Below are 16,014 nucleotides of genomic sequence, written 5' to 3'. Positions count from 1 at the left end.
GTAGGAACAATTCCAAATCCTCTCCACTGAGATATACAGTATTAGTGCTCATCATGATCCTTTGATGCATGTGACTTGAGGTCAACAGTTTTTTTTTATCCCTGATTTACTGTATCTGGCAAAGAGACAATGTAATGAATTCTCCTTTTATAAACTAGACATACTAGACATATATCTAGGATCAGTCGACCCAAACCTAATCATCACCTTGACCTTAAAGGAAAACTCCACCCAACAACTATCTTTTGGTATTTGTTTCATTAGTCCATTGTTGATGTAATCCCAAAATGTTTTGCTTGTCAGCAATCAAGTTTTCAAGATATGTAACTTTCAAAATACAGAAATATGACCCGAATGACAAGCAAAACATTTGGGGAATATATCAACAATGGACCAATGAAACAAATACCAAAAAATACTGTAGTTTTGGGGTGGAATTTTCCTTTAAGGTGGATAAAATGCAGCTGACTTTAAATTGGTATCTAGATCTACTAGAAAAAAAGTATCTTTAACTCTAACCCACCTCTCATCTTGTCTCCCTCTCCCCCTCTCTCCAGACGGCACGCCCAAGATAATCTCTTCCTTCAGTGAGAAAGTGTTTGGAACCAACGAGTTTGTGTCACTGTTCTGCACGGTGAAAGGCACACCAGAGCCCAGGGTGATGTGGACGCTGGACGACGATCCGGTCATCAGGGACTCCCGCCACCGCATTGGCCACTACACCGACCAGGAGGGCCATGTGATCAGCCACCTGAACATCAGCCAGACAACAGGACCAGACGGGGGTGTCTACCGGTGCATCTGCAACAATTCGGCCGGGGCGGTCTCCTACCAGGCGCGAATAAACGTAAGAGGTGCTTGTCAGATCAGCTCCTCCAAAACAATTACATTTTACACATTTATGAATTTATGAATTATTAATTAATTTGTTGTTGTTGTTGTTGTTTTTCCTGATGCATGTGTTTTTTTCCGAAGATCCTTTGAGAGTGCCTGACTAACCTCTTTCGAACTTGTTTCAGTGTCTCCTTGTTGTTTGTGTGTTCTGTGTGTGTTGTGTCTTAGTTGTGTGTTAGTTGTGTGTTCTGTGTGTGTTGTCTGTTAAATGTGTGTTCTGTGCGTGTTGTGTGTTAGTTGTATGTTCTGTGTGTGTTGTGTGTTAATTGTGTGTTCTGTGTGTGTTGTGTGTTAGTTGTATGTTCTGTGTGTGTTGTGTGTTAGTTGTGTGTTCAGTGTGTGGTGTGTGTTAATTGTGTGTTTTGTGTGTGTTGTGTGTTATTTGTGTGTTAGTTGTGTGTTCAGTGTGTGTTGTGTGTTAGTGTGTGTTCCGTGTGTGTTGTGTGTTAGTTGTGTGTTCTGTGTATGTTGTGTGTTAGTTGTGAGACATTTTTTGTTTATTTCCTTCTTGTTTTGTTTACGTACTGTATGTCACAAATATGTGAATGTGTGTACGTGTGTGTCTGTGTTTTTGTACATGTGTCTGTGTGTGAGCGTGTTCTATCTGGTCTGTTTTCCCCTACGGTCGTTCTGTCTGTGTCGATGTGTGTATCTTTGTGTCAACTAGCTCCCCTGTCTGTCTGTACCCATCTTTTTCCTTTTGATTTAATTTCCTATTCAAAACATGCCAGATTATCCTAGGGGCTCGTATAGTGCTGCAATCATCACTCACTGGTGTCAGCGGTAACTTCTCTAATGCCCTACTCCCTATCTAACATTCACTGATGGCTTTATATTGGGGCGCCATTAAGTTGATTTACACTAGCACTAGCATTTGACTGAGGAGCAATCTACACTCAGCAGGGAGGTGCCGGGCAGCTCTATAGCCAGCTACTGTAAGACTGACTATCACCATGGTTACTAGGGGTCTATCTACTCCAGGCCCTTCATCCTCCACTCAATGCTAATTCATTACCTTATAAAGGCTCAAAACAGAGAAGGATAGGCCTTCTGTGTTAGATATTGGATAACTCATTTTGATGGTTTTCCCCACTGGAAAGCACAATAATGTAGCTAAGCATGGGCTTAGTGAGGGGATGCTAAAGTCTCCAGTTCAGTAGGTTAGCTAGCCTAGCGCAGAAGAGAGCGGAGCTGAGCAGAGTGTCCATGTCTTCTGAATGCAGCCTGAGCGTAGAAGATAAATATCCACAGGTGGCATAGCAGAGACAGTGTAATGACTGTTTCTCACATTGTTTGCTTCTTAATCATGCTAAAGAGAGTAGCAACGTGTATGCCTTTACGGTGCGCTAGAGGTGCACACCACCACAGATTTAGTTCAACTGTTCTATCTAGCTACAGTACCTAACTCTAGATTTGTACCTTTCTGTAAAGTATTAGTTTTCCTATGGCTCCTATAGGCAATACAGGATGGATTGGGTAACTGTCATCTATCTACAGTATGTTAAATATCCTAATAGTCAGTCAGTATCCCTGGTAGGGTCTGTATTTTGGAGCTGTGTTGGTTACATGCTGTTGGTTTTCCAGCAGTGTGAGAGAGCGAGCAAGGGGAACATGAGTAATGCTTTTGATAATATGTTCATAAGTGGAGAGTGGGAACATTGTGCTCTAATGCTTGTCAAATGCAATCATGCCTAGCGTCTAGCAGGTGCTAGAACAGTGTGATAATATTCACTTCACCTCGGAGAGTTTAAAATAGGAAAGTAGGTACACGCCCTCTGGAACACTCAGCTATGGATCGGTCCCAGGGACGAGGAACTAGGGTGATTTTATATTACTATTATTCAATGAGATTTATGTAAATGATTGCCTTTTATTTCCTAATTACAGGAAAAAGAGGTGTTGATATTATACTAATAGTAGGATATTGTAGTCATGGCACTTAGCAAGTCCCAATGGAGTATAGTATTTTAATATGCTTTACAATCTCCAATAAATGTTGTCCTTGTCTTTCAGAATGAATCCCTGTCTGTCTCCATGGTTTCTGACACACTTAAACATCTCAAACTTCTAAAGTTTCACATTTCTCAGCCTCAAAATCATTTTAAGAGAGGTATTTCTCTTCTGTCTCCATTAAGGGCCTGCCAGCATACGACCAATGAAAAACCTCACCGCCATTGCTGGGCGGGACATGTACATTCACTGCCGCGTCATTGGCTACCCGTACTACTCCATCAAATGGCACAAGGACGCCAACCTGCTCCCCTATAACCACCGGCAGCGGGCATTTGAGAACAATGGCACGCTAAAGCTGTATGATGTACAGAAGGATGTGGATGAGGGAGAGTACACGTGTAGCGTGCTGGTCTCACCTTCTCTCTCCACCAGCCAAAGTGTGCACGTCAGTGTGAAAGGTACAGTATTCACTCAAACCTTTAACCTACTCAGTTAAAGATATAAATCAGGGGTCCCAACCTGTAGAGCTATCTGCGGGCTTTATGCTATGTTCATAACCAAGTAGCAAGGTGGTAATTACCAGTTGTGCGGTTGTAAATTCAGGCAATGGCATCTAGAATAGGCTACCTGTCACCCCTCTAACACACATGATTCTACTCATGATCTACTCAGAAGGACCTTGATTTGATGAATCAAGTGTGTTAGAGCCTCTTGTATAGGCACTTTACAGATATATGCCATAAAAGGTATATTCAGTAAAAGGTATGGCTCTTACAATCAAATCAAATTGTATTTTTCACATGCTTTGTAAACAACAGGTGTAGACTGACAGTGAAATGCTTACTTACAGTGCCTTGCAAAAGTATTCATCCCCCTTGGCGTTTTTTCTATTTTGTTGAATTACAACCTGTAATTTAAATGGATTCACCCCCTTTGCTATGAAGCCCCTGAATAAGATCTGGTGCAACCAATTACTTTCAGAAGTCACATAATTAGTTAAATAAAGTCCACCTGTGTGCAATCTAAGTGTCACATGATCTGTCACATGATTTCAGTATATATTCACCTGTTTTGAAAGGCCCCAGTGTCTGCAACACCACTAAGCAAGGGGCACCATCAGCAAGCGGCACCGTGAAGACCAAGGAGCTCTCCAAACAGGTCAGGGACAAAGTTGTGGAGAAGTACAGATCATAGGTTATAAAAAATATCCCAAACTTTGAACATCCCACGGAACACCATTAAATCCATAATAAAAAGGTGGAAAGACTATAGCACCACAACAAACCTGCAGAGAGAGGGCCGCACACCAAAACTCACGGACCAGGCAAGTAGGGCATTAATCAGAGAGGCAAAAAGAGACCAAAGATAACCCTGAAGGAGCTGCAAAACCTCACAGCGGATATTGGAGTATCTGCTGAGCTTTATGGAAGAGTGGCCAGAAAAAAAACATTGCTTAAAGAAAAAAATAAGCAAACACCTTTGGTGTTCGCCAAAAGGCATGTGGGAGACTCCACAAACAAATGGAAGAAGGTACTCTGGTCAGATGACACTAAAATTGAGCTTTTTGGCCATCAAAGAAAACGCTGTCTGGTGCAAACCCAACACCTCTCATCACCCCGAGAACACCATCCCCACAGTGAAGCATGGTGGTGGCAGCATCATGCTGTGGGGATGTCCTTCATCGGCAGGGACTGGGAAACTGGTCAGAATTTAAGGAATGATCTTTAAGTCATACCACATCTAAATACAGGGAAATCTTGAGGGAAACCTTTTTCAGTCTTCCAGAGATTTGAGATAAGGATGGAGTTTCACCTTCCAGCAGGACAATGACCCTAAGCACACTGCTAAAGCAACACTCGAGTGGTTTAAGGGAAAACATTTAAATGTATTGGAATAGCCTAGCCAAAACCCAGACCTCAATCCAATTGAGAAAATGTAGTATGACTTAAAGATTGCTGTACACCAGCAGAACCCATCCAACTTGAAGGAGCTGGAGCAGTTTGTCCTTGGGCAAAATCTCAGTGGCTAGATGTGCCAAGCTTATAGAAACATACCCCAATAGACTTGCAGCTGTAATTGCTGTAAAAGGTGGCTCTACAAACTATTGACTTTGGGGGGGGGGGGGGGGTGAATAGGTATGCACATATTTTGCATCTTCAAAGTGGTAGGCATGTTGTGTAAATCAAATGATACAACCCCCCCCAAAAAAATCTATTTTATTTCCAGGTTGTAAGGCAACAAAATAGTAAAAATGCCAAGGGGGGTGAATACTTTCGCAAGCCACTGTACGTGACCTTCCCAACAATGCAGAGACAAGTCAAAAAATAATATTTAAAAAGTACATAAGTAATAAATACACAATAAGTAACTTGGTTATATAAGTAACCTGGCTATATAGACAGTGAAAAAGAGCTCCACCATGTGGTGGTCTCTAATAGAGGTGGTTTAGATGTAGGTGCAACTGCCCCCTCATCCCGGTAAGAAGACGGAAATGACCGGTAGGAGACAGGGATGCAATTCACACATTATTTCCACACTCAAGACAGGCACACACACACAGCAAACAGGAAGTGGACTAGGTGGAAGTGTTGTAGTGACAGTGATAGTGGTTTGCAGGTCAGTGACACGCTAACACTAGCGTGTGTTGGGAGAGTACAGGGCTGCAGAAGAAATGGTCAATGGGTTGTGGCCCAGCCGTTGATGTGCAGGGCAGAGGTTTATGCTCCTCACTCTGCCACTGCTTGCTGAAAACTTACCCCGGACTGGGCTAGATTGTGTTTTTATACTTGTCCTGGTCACACCTGCTTATTGGACAGATGTACTGTGGAGATGCAGTTCAGCAGGATCAAAGGTGGTGATGGGCGGTCAAATGTCCTAATCAGAGGTCACTGGTTGTGGCATGTAACTGGAGAGCTCCAGAGATGCAAACAGAGTAGCCTATAAACAATGGGACCCCATCCCCCGCCTCTGCAGAGTCAGGGAGTCAGGCAGAGTTAGGTAGGCTACTTGTTTCAAGAGTTAGAGAGGGCTATGAGTTAGTTCATGAGAGGGACTGTAAGGGTTTTCTACACATGTGGTACCAGTGCTGAGTTGATGTGCAGGGGTACGAGGTAATTGAGGTAGATATGTGCATATCAAAATCAATCAAATTTTATTGGTCACATACAGATATTTAGCAGATATTATTGCGGGTGTAGCGAAATGCTTGTGTTCCTAGCTACAGCAGTGCAGTAGTATTTAACTGTGCAGTAGTATCTAAATCAATTCACAACAATACACACAAATCTCAAAGTAAAAGAATGGAATTAAGAAATATATAAATATTAGGACGTGAAATGTTGGAGTGGCATTGACTAGAATACATTAGAATACAGTATATACATATAAAATGAGTAAAATAGTATGTAAACATTATTAATAACCTCTCAGGGATAGGCGTCCCGCTAGCGGTGACTTCCGGTGAAACTGGAATTCAAATAAATTCAATTCTGGAATTCAATTCTGGAATTCAATTCAAATAAATAATGTAAAAATTATGGATATTAAACATTTAGGTACATACCAGTATCTTATATCGGTTGAATGTTTAAATTCTTGTTAATCTAACTGCACAGTCTGATTTACAGTAGCCATTACAGCGAAAGTATGCCAATGTGATTGTTTGAGGACGGCGCCCCACATCAAAATATATTTCCACCGGCACAGGTTTCATAAATTCACAAATGAATTTTCACTTACTTTTTGAAAATCTTCCTCTGTTTTGTCATTCAAAGGATCCCAGCTATAACATGTAGTGTCGTTTTGCTAGATAAAATCCTTCTTTATATCCCAAAAAGTCAGTTTAGTTGGCGCCATCGATTTGATAATCCACTTGTTCAACATGCAGAGAAACTAATCTGAAAATCTACCCCTAAACTTTGTTTCAACAAGTCAAAATAAGTTTCTATTTACTCCTCAGATACCCTTAAATGTAATCAAACTATAATATTTCTTACGGAAAGAAGTGTGTTCAATAGGAAACTGATTTTAGCAGGTGCGTCTTGTCGAATTTCCAAGACTGTGTCCCTGTACTAAAACTGATATTTCTTATTCGTTTTGGAAGTTACAAGCGTGAAACCTTGACCATAGACTGCTGACACCATGTGGAAGCCATAGGTATTGCATCCTGGGAACTATAACATTCCATTGTAAGAGCATGGTCTCTCAAAAACAAAATTCTGGTTGGTTTTTCTATGGATTTTCTCCTACCATATCTATTGTGCTATATTCTCCTACATTATTTTAACATTTCTACAAACTTCAAAGTGTTTTCTTTCCAATGGTACCAATGATATGCATATCCTGGGTTCAGGGCCTGTGCAACAGGCAGTTTGCTTTGGGCACGTCAGTCAGGCAGAAATTGAGAAAAAAGGGGCCTAGCCCTAAAGTGACCAGTGATCCTTTATTAAAGTGACCATTGATTCCATGTCTATGTCCATAGGGCAGCAGACTCTAAGGTGCAGGGTTGAGTAACCGAGTGGCAGCCAGCTAGTAACAATGACTAAGTTCAGGGCAGGTTACTGGGTGGAGGCCAGCTAGTGATGGCTATTTAACAGTCTGATGGCCTTGAGATAGTACCTGTTTTTCAGTCTCTCGGTCCCAGCTTTGATGCAGCTTTTATGGGGTGGCAGATAGCCTAGTTGTTAGAGAGTTGGGCCAGTAACCGAGAGGTTGCTAGATCGAATCTCTGAGCTGAGAAGGTACAAATATGTCGTTCTGCCCCTGAACAAGGCAGTTAACCCAGTGTTCCTAGGCTGTCTTTGTAAATAACTGACTTGCCTAGTTAAATAAAGGTTAAATAACTAAATAAAAACTGTACTGACCTTGCCTTCTGGATGATAGTGGGGTGAACAGGCTGTGGCTTGGGTGGTTGATGTCCTTGATGATCTACTACTGTTGTGTAGGGATAAAGTGACTAGGCAACCGGATAGATAATAAACAGTATCAGCAGCGTATGTGATGAGTCAAAAGAGCTAGTGTAAAAAGGGTCAATGCAGATAGTCTGGGTAGGTATTTAGCAGTCTTATGGCTTAGGGGTAGAGGCTGTTCAGAGTTCTTGCTGTGCGGTAGCAGAGAGAAATGTCTATGTCTAGGGCCTTCCTCTGACACCGCCTGGTATAGAGGTCCTGGATGGCAGCTGTAAAACATTTTGAGGATCTGAGGGCCCATGCCAAAACTTTTCTGTTTCCTGAGTGGTAAGAGGTGTTGTCATGCCTTCATCCTGACTGTGTTGGCGTGTGTGGACCATGTTAATTCCTTAGTGATGTGGACACCGAAGAATGTGAAGCTCTAGGCCCTCCATTTCCTGTAGTCTCCCTCAACGTCTTGCTGACGTGGCACCACACAACCCATCCATCACGCTGACCCTTAACAGTCAGTCACTGACCTCCTCCCTATTGGCTGTCTAATTGTCTTCAGTGATCAACAAACTTAATGATGGTGTTGGAGTCGTGCGCAACCACTCAGTTGTGGGTGAGGATGGGTGAGTACAGGATGGGACTAAGCACAAACACCTGAGGGGCCCCTGTGTTAAGGGTCAGCGTTGTGGATGAGTTGTTGTCTCCCCTCACCAACTGGGGGTGTCCTGTCAGGAAGTCCAGGATCCAGTTGCAGAGGGAGGTGTTCAGTCCCATGGTCCTTAGTTTAGTGATGAGCTTGGAGGACACTATGGTGCTGAGCTATGGTCGATGAACAGCCTTCTCACATAGGTGTTCCTCTTGTCCAGGTGTGGAGTGCAATAGAAATTGCGTCATCTGTGGATTTGTTGGGGCAGTATGCGAATTGGAGTGGGTCCAGGGTGTCTGGGATGATGGTGTTGATGTCAGCCATGACCAGCCATGACTAACATTGTAAAGAATCCCATCGTCAGCTGATCTGAACATTCACAGCCGCTATGCCAGTCTGCCAGTACACTACAGTACATAACCTCAGACGGCTCTCCCCACTGAGCACAGATGTCAATTAAACGTCTATTGCATGTTGGTTCAACATAATTTAATTGAAATGACATGGAAACAACAATGATTAAACCAGTTTGTGCCCAGTTGGTCTTTCCTCAATAATGGTGCTGCATAATTTGAAGTATCAGAAAGAACGTACCAATCGGAATCCTCTCTCACGGGTCTCGGCGGCGCCGCCACGTTAACATCTGTGCGAGGTGGGGGAAATCACGCCGACTGTGGCCCTAAACAAAGCCCAGAACAACGACATTCCCACTGTACCTAATTTGCCTCTCAGCTGCTTAGCATTCTGAGGCTGCGGAGAGGAGAGGAAAAGAGTGGGAATCCCCAGGAGCCCATTATTCTTACTTTGTTGAGAATTAAATAATTGTTGAAGTGTCGTTTATTTCAATGTTATTTTAAATCATGAATTCTTCAAAGCATCTGCTTCGCACCATGGCTATAGTGTCCCCAGAGAGAGAGAGAGAGAGACAGAGGAAGAGAGAGTGAGAGAAAGAGGGAACAAGGGAGAGGTAGAGGACAGCCAGCCTCTCCGCAAGGGGAAATGTAATTAATTTCTCTCTCTCATCTGCATCTCCATGGTGTTAAGCCATGCTATTAATACATTTAGAAACTAGATGGGGATGAGGATGGTTGATCAGAACTAACTAAGTTGAATCCTTGCTTTAAGATACAAACATAAATACCCTTTCCATAACTCTACCCGTCTCTTTCTCCTGCAGTTCCCCCCACCATCCATCCCTTCGAGTTCCCTCGTTTCTCTATTGGCCAACGTGTGTTCATTCCGTGCGTGGTGATGTCAGGTGATCAGCCTGTCTTCATCACCTGGCAGAAGGACGGTCGGCCAATCCCGGCCAGCCTCGGCGTAACGATCGACAACATAGACTTCACCAGCTCCCTACGTATCTCCAACCTGTCTCTCCTGCACAATGGCAACTACACCTGCATCGCACGCAACCAGGCCGCCACCGTGGAACACCAGAGTCAGCTCATCGTCAGGGGTGAGGAGGGGGAGGGAGAGGGGTGAGGAGAGGTGAGGAGGGGGGGGGGGGTGAGGAGGGAGATGGAGAGCGGTGAGGAGGGAGAGGAGTGAGGAAGGAAGAGAGTTGAGGAGGGAGAGAGATGAGGAGGGGGATATAAAGCAGTGAGGGGATGAGAGGGTGAGGAGGGGAGAGGAGGGAGAGGGGTGAGGAGAGGAGAGAGGTGAGGAGGGAGATGGAGAGCGGTGAGGAGGGAGAGGAGTGAGGAAGGAAGAGAGTTGAGGAGGGAGAGAGATGAGGAGGGGGATATAAAGCAGTGAGGGGATGAGAGGGTGAGGAGGGGAGAGGAGGGAGAGGGGTGAGGAGAGGAGAGAGGTGAGGAGGGAAGAGAGTTGAGGAGGGAAGAGAGTTGAGGAGGGAGAGAGGTGAGGAGGGGGATATAAAGCAGTGAGGAGATAAGAGGGTGAGGAGGGGAGAGGAGGGAGAGTGGTGAGGAGAGGAGAGGGGTGAGGAGGGAGAGGGGTGGGGGGGAAGAGAGTTGAGGAGGGAGAGAGGTGAGGAGGGGGATATAAAGCAGTGAGGAGATGAGAGGGTGAGGAGGGGAGAGGAGGGAGAGGGGTGAGGAGAGGAGAGAGGTGAGGAGGGAAGAGAGTTGAGGAGGGAGAGAGGTGAGGAGGGAAGAGAGTTGAGGAGGGGGATATAAAGCAGTGAGGAGATGAGAGGGTGAGGAGGGGAGAGGAGGGAGAGGGGTGAGGAGAGGAGAGGGGTGAGGAGGGAGAGGGGTGGGGGGGAAGATGTGGAGAGGGGTGGGAGGGGGAGGGAGGGAGTTGATGTGGGGAGAGAGGGGGGAGAAGGGTTGACACCACTCAAAGATATGAGTCGAGAACGTATTTGCTAGTTTTTCCAGTATTCTGCAAGAGTAAACTCTCTTCATATGTTCCCCTACAGTTGGAGTGGATCCAAATCAACCTACCACTAGGCCTATGTTGGGTATAGCAAAAGAAAACCTTTATGCTAAAACATAATATAACCCTAAACCCAATAGCAGTGTTGCACATTCTGTTTTACTGTAATCTTTTAATGTTGTGATGTGAGATGCCACTTATTCCACTACTGGGCTAATATGCTAACCCACTCGCTAGCATTGGCTCTTCTTTTTTTCTCACACTTGGTGTGAAAATATAGCATTTGTAATTTGTGCTATTTAAGCCACAAAGTATTACAAACTCAAACTACAACACCATAACAGATTAACCCGTTTTAATTACCTTTTGTCTGTTGCTCTCCCAACCAGTCCCTCCAAAGTTTGTGGTGCAGCCCAAGGACCAGGACGGCATCTATGGAAAAGCTGTGATCCTCAACTGCTCTGCAGAGGGATACCCCGTCCCTACCATAGTGTGGAAGCACTCCAAAGGTAAATAGGCCAAAATATAAAATAATTGTGTTAAGTAGAGAGTTAATGTTTTGACATGGAGTGAAACAGGGAGGTACTGCATGAACCTGTCCAAATAGAACACAGATGTTCCGTTTCCATTTCAAAACGTTTTGCTACAGTGTGCACTACTGAGCATGACCCAGGATTAATTAAAAGCTGTTCTTCTCCCTTCTGACCACTATGATGATATGTTTACACACTTGGTTCATGATTGAGGATAAATACCCTTCTGTAACTGTGCATCTTCCATTTCTACTCCTTTGACTATCTTGCTGAATTGCATAAACACAACGTTGTCCTACGGCAAGCTTTTTTATTAAAGAGCATCTGTTTATGAGAGCCAACACAGCAAACACAGTGTCCACAGCCTTAAGGTTGAATTGTGAAAGCTCAGCGCTGCAACTCTAAACAAATGTAAAGAGGAAGAAGGGAAGGCAACATCTTCTCACGTTAGCGTAAAGGAGGAAATGGAAATGTACTGTAGTTTTTGTTACTGCAAAACATCCATCCATTATGTAATAATTCTTCACAATTTGGTCATAAACTATGCAAGAGGTGTTTTTAATACATCTTACATCTTCCCCTCCTCCTCTCTCTACCTCCCTCCACCTCTCCCTCTCTCCCTCTCTAGGTGCGGGGGTTCCCCAGTTCCAGCCTATAGCCTTGAACTCGGGCTTCCGTATCCAGGTACTGGTCAACGGCTCTCTGCTCATCAAACATGTGCTGGAGGAGGACAGTGGCTACTACCTGTGTAAGGTCAGCAATGACGTGGGAGCTGATGTCAGCAAGTCCATGTACCTCAACGTCAAAAGTAAGTCATCTGTCATGGCTGTATTTTTATTTTATTTTTAATTTTACCTTTATTTCACTAGGCAAGTCAGTTAAGAGCAAATTATTATTTTCAATGACTGCCTAGGAACAGTGGGTTAACTGCCTGTTCAGGGGCAGTTAGTAAGATTCCTCTTCCAGTCAGGATTATGTACCTTAACCTCTTAAAGGGGGGTAACATATGGAATTGTTTTAAGAAATGATACCACGGATCATTTAGATATTTTATTTGAAGTTTAGGACCCCTTTCGGTATCAATTAGTTATATTTTGTATTTTTTGATAAAATGTTGAATTTGACCTTTACTATCATAGCCCAAAGAAAATAATTGAATAACACAATCATAAATGGCAAAAAAGACAGTCAAATGCATAAAGGAATAAGGTATTGAAGTGTGTCCTTTATAAGAAAGCTCAGGATATATTTGAGTTTTTTTGGACATATACTTAACCCGTTATTTTTGTTGCCACAAAACTACCTCCATACTTCCATTCATTTGTACGGGTTACCTTCAGACCAGTCCTGTCATAGGGCACAAAACTACCTCCATACTTCCATTCATTTGTATGGGTTACCTTCAGACAAGTCCTGTCATAGAGCACAAAACTACCTCCATACTTCCATTCATTTGTATGGGTTACCTTCAGACAAGTCCTGTCATAGAGCACAAAACTACCTCCATACTTCCATTCATTTGTATGGGTTACCTTCAGACAAGTCCTGTCATAGAGCACAAAACTACCTCCAAACTTCCATTCATTTGTATGGGTTACCTTCAGACAAGTCCTGTCGTAGAGCACAAAACTACCTCCATACTTCCATTCATTTGTATGGGTTACCTTCAGACAAGTCCTGTCGTAGAGCACAAAACTACCTCCATACTTCCATTCATTTGTATGGGTTACCGTCAGACAAGTCCTGTCATAGGGCACAAAACTACCTCCATACTTCCATTCATTTGTATGGGTTACCTTCAGACAAGTCCTGTCGTAGAGCACAAAACTACCTCCATACTTCCATTCATTTGTATGGGTTACCTTCAGACAAGTCCTGTCGTAGAGCACAAAACTACCTCCATACTTCCATTCATTTGTATGGGTTACCTTCAGACAAGTCCTGTCATAGAGCACAAAACTACCTCCATACTTCCATTCATTTGTATGGGTTACCTTCAGACAAGTCCTGTCATAGAGCACAAAACTACCTCCATACTTCCATTAATTTGTATGGGTTACCTTCAGACAAGTCCTGTCATAGAGCACAAAACTACCTTGTATGGGTTACCTTTAGACGAGTCAAAATGGAGCAAAACAGAGAGAGAGAGTCTCCCTTTTCCATAGTGGGGTCATAATAGTTTGTAGGCCAAACCGTTTGGACGCTACAGATGTTTTTGTGAGAAGACTGCTTTTCGGGTGTCACATGCTCCGACAAACACCGCTGTAGCTCTGCCACCTTCCACCGCAGATGGCCGACATAGGCGGATGAGACGCAACCCATGAGAGGCAACCCCTGCAAAAAACCTGATATCTCTAGCTTAAATTGACAGATTTTAATGGGATTTTTTTATTATGTTACTTAGATTGACGCATGGTGCGTTAATAGACTCGTAATTAAATATGGTATGCATGTGGGAGCAGAGGGTTGAAAGAAGTAAGGAGAGCTTGGAGAGATCTCACATTTGATTGCTTTCGTTATCCAATAACAACTGCTTTAATTTCACTTGCTGGACAAGAATATAGTATCATGCATTCAATTTATATTATATCATCCATAAGAAATAATTCCCCAAATATTTGGGGGAGATTATGTAATATTTGAAAGGGGCTGAAGGTGCTGAAAAAAATCTAATTAATTTAATTTAATTCAGAATTTTAATACAGTTAAATATTACACACACACAAATAAGACAGAGGGAGAAAGACAGAAAGAGAAGACAGAGGGAAATGAGGAGGAGAAAGACAGACACACAGAAGAGAAGCCTATGGAGGGGAGGGGAGAGAGAGAAGGGAGAGACAAGGGAGGGTGACGGACGGGTAGTCCATCCCTCCACTCCCCCCCTCCCCCTCGGCCCTATTTTCCACATGGCAGCCTCTGCCTGCATACAGAGTTCAGAGCCTAATGGAGGGGAGCTAAGTCCATGGCCACTCAGCGGATAAACGCCTGTGTTTCTCTGAGAGAAAAAGAGAGCGACGGAGACTGGAAACGCTGCATGGTTGCTTTTGTGGGATATGTTCAGGCAGAAAGATACAGGGCCATGGTAGTGGTGGTGGTGTGGTGGTGGCACCACACTGGTGGCCTCTCTGTCACAGAGCACAGTGACACCAGTCACTTAACATTTAGCCATTTAACGCAACAAACACTACCCAACACTATACTGGACCACCCCACTGTAAATACAGAGCTAAAACAATGTGGCTCTTTGACATCCCTAGCACTCCATTCCCACACATGGAAACTCATACCAGCACAGACCACTAACATGACAAAATCAAACAGAAATGGATGCTCGGGAAGACTCCATGAAAAGGCTTTCATGAATGTCTCTAGTGAGAGCCAACATGTAGCCTAGTGCTTCCCCATGGGTCTCCCTTTAGATGTTAAAGTCTATGATTATACTATAAGTTGTGGCTGTAGATTTTTCCAATAGGAACACCTCCCTCTTCAGGTGAAAAAAGGAAACTGTCGAAAAAGTGAGGCCAGACTATTGTTTTCATCTTTCATGTTGAAGGAGTTCCCATTTGATGTTGATGTTGAATAGACTATGTAAACTGCACTGATTTGTAATATGAAGGAGGAACTGTTGATTGTCCTAAATCAACATAAACATTTTTAGCCAAAGTTTCTGGGTAAATCAGGTTCTTAGTGGGTCTGGGAGGTGTGTGTTGTTTATGTGTACAGTTGCAGTCAGAAGTTTACGTACACCTTAGCCAAATACATTTAAACTCAGTTTTTCCCCGTTAATTCCTGACATTTAATCCTAGTAAAAATTCCCTGTCTTAGGTCAGTTAGGATCACCACTTTATTTTAAGAATGTGAAATGTCAGAATAATAGTAGAGAGAATGAGTTATTTCAGCTTTTATTCCTTTCATCACATTCCCAGTGGGTCAGATGTTTACATACATTAAATTAGTATTTGGTAGCATTGCCTTTAAATGGTTTAACTTGGATCAAATGTTTTGGGTAGCCTTCAACAATTTTTGGGTGAATTTTGGCCCATTCCTCCTGACAGAGCTGGTGTAACTGAGTCAGGTTTGTAGGCCTCCTTGCTCGCACAAGCTTTTTGGAATTGAGGTCAGGGCTTTGTGATGGCCACTCCAATACCTTGACTTTGTTGTCCTTAAACCATTTTGCCACAACTTTGGAAGTATGCTTGAGGTCATTGTCCATTTGGAAGATCCATTTGCGACCAAGCTTTAACTTATTGACTGATGTCTTGAGATGTTGCTTCAATATATCCACATAATTTTACTTCCTCATGATGCCATCTATTTTGTGAAGTGCACCAGTCCATCCTGTAGCAAAGCACCCTCACAACATGATGCTGCAACCTTCGTGCTTCACGGTTGGGATGGTGTTTTTCGGCTTGCAAGCTTCCCCCTTTTTCCTCCAAACATGAAGATGGTCATTATGGCCAAACAGTTCTATTTTTATTTCATCAGACTAGAGGACATTTCTCCAAAAAAGTACGATCTTTGTCCCCATGTGCAGTTGCAAACCGTAGTCTAGCTTTTTTATGGTGGTTTTGGAGCAGTGGCTTCTTCCTTGCTGAGCAGCCTTTCAGGTTATGTCGATGTAGGTCTCATTTTACTGTGGATATAGATTATGTTGTACCTGTTTCCTCCAGCATCTTCACAAGTCCTTTGCTGTTGTTCTGGGATTGATTTGCACTTTTCACACCAAAGTACGTTCATCTCTAGGAGACAG

The 16,014-nt window shown here is 43.4% G+C and overlaps 1 protein-coding gene across 4 annotated transcripts in view; it reads left to right on the top strand.

Moving 5' to 3' along the window:
- Positions 1–16,014, top strand: part of LOC110537435 (cell adhesion molecule DSCAM) — a 142,765-nt gene that overhangs the window by 80,451 nt on the left and 46,300 nt on the right. For 2 of the 4 annotated variants that reach the window (XM_090192262.1, XM_021623480.3), the window contains exons 7-11: positions 558–854; positions 3,030–3,305; positions 9,569–9,847; positions 11,121–11,240; positions 11,893–12,072. In XM_090192262.1, coding sequence (XP_090048388.1) covers positions 558–854; positions 3,030–3,305; positions 9,569–9,847; positions 11,121–11,240; positions 11,893–12,072 — 1,152 coding nt within the window. The remainder of the gene's footprint in view (positions 1–557; positions 855–3,029; positions 3,306–9,568; positions 9,848–11,120; positions 11,241–11,892; positions 12,073–16,014) is intronic. The other 2 variants (XM_090192264.1, XM_090192263.1) reach the window with 1 other exon arrangement.

This window comes from Oncorhynchus mykiss, chromosome 12 (assembly GCF_057628025.1).
Source record: "Oncorhynchus mykiss isolate SJ-2025 chromosome 12, ASM5762802v1, whole genome shotgun sequence".
Taxonomy (NCBI): Eukaryota; Metazoa; Chordata; class Actinopteri; order Salmoniformes; family Salmonidae; genus Oncorhynchus; species Oncorhynchus mykiss.
Note: the sequence above shows the minus strand (reverse complement) of the source record. Positions and strands in the feature narration are given on the sequence as shown.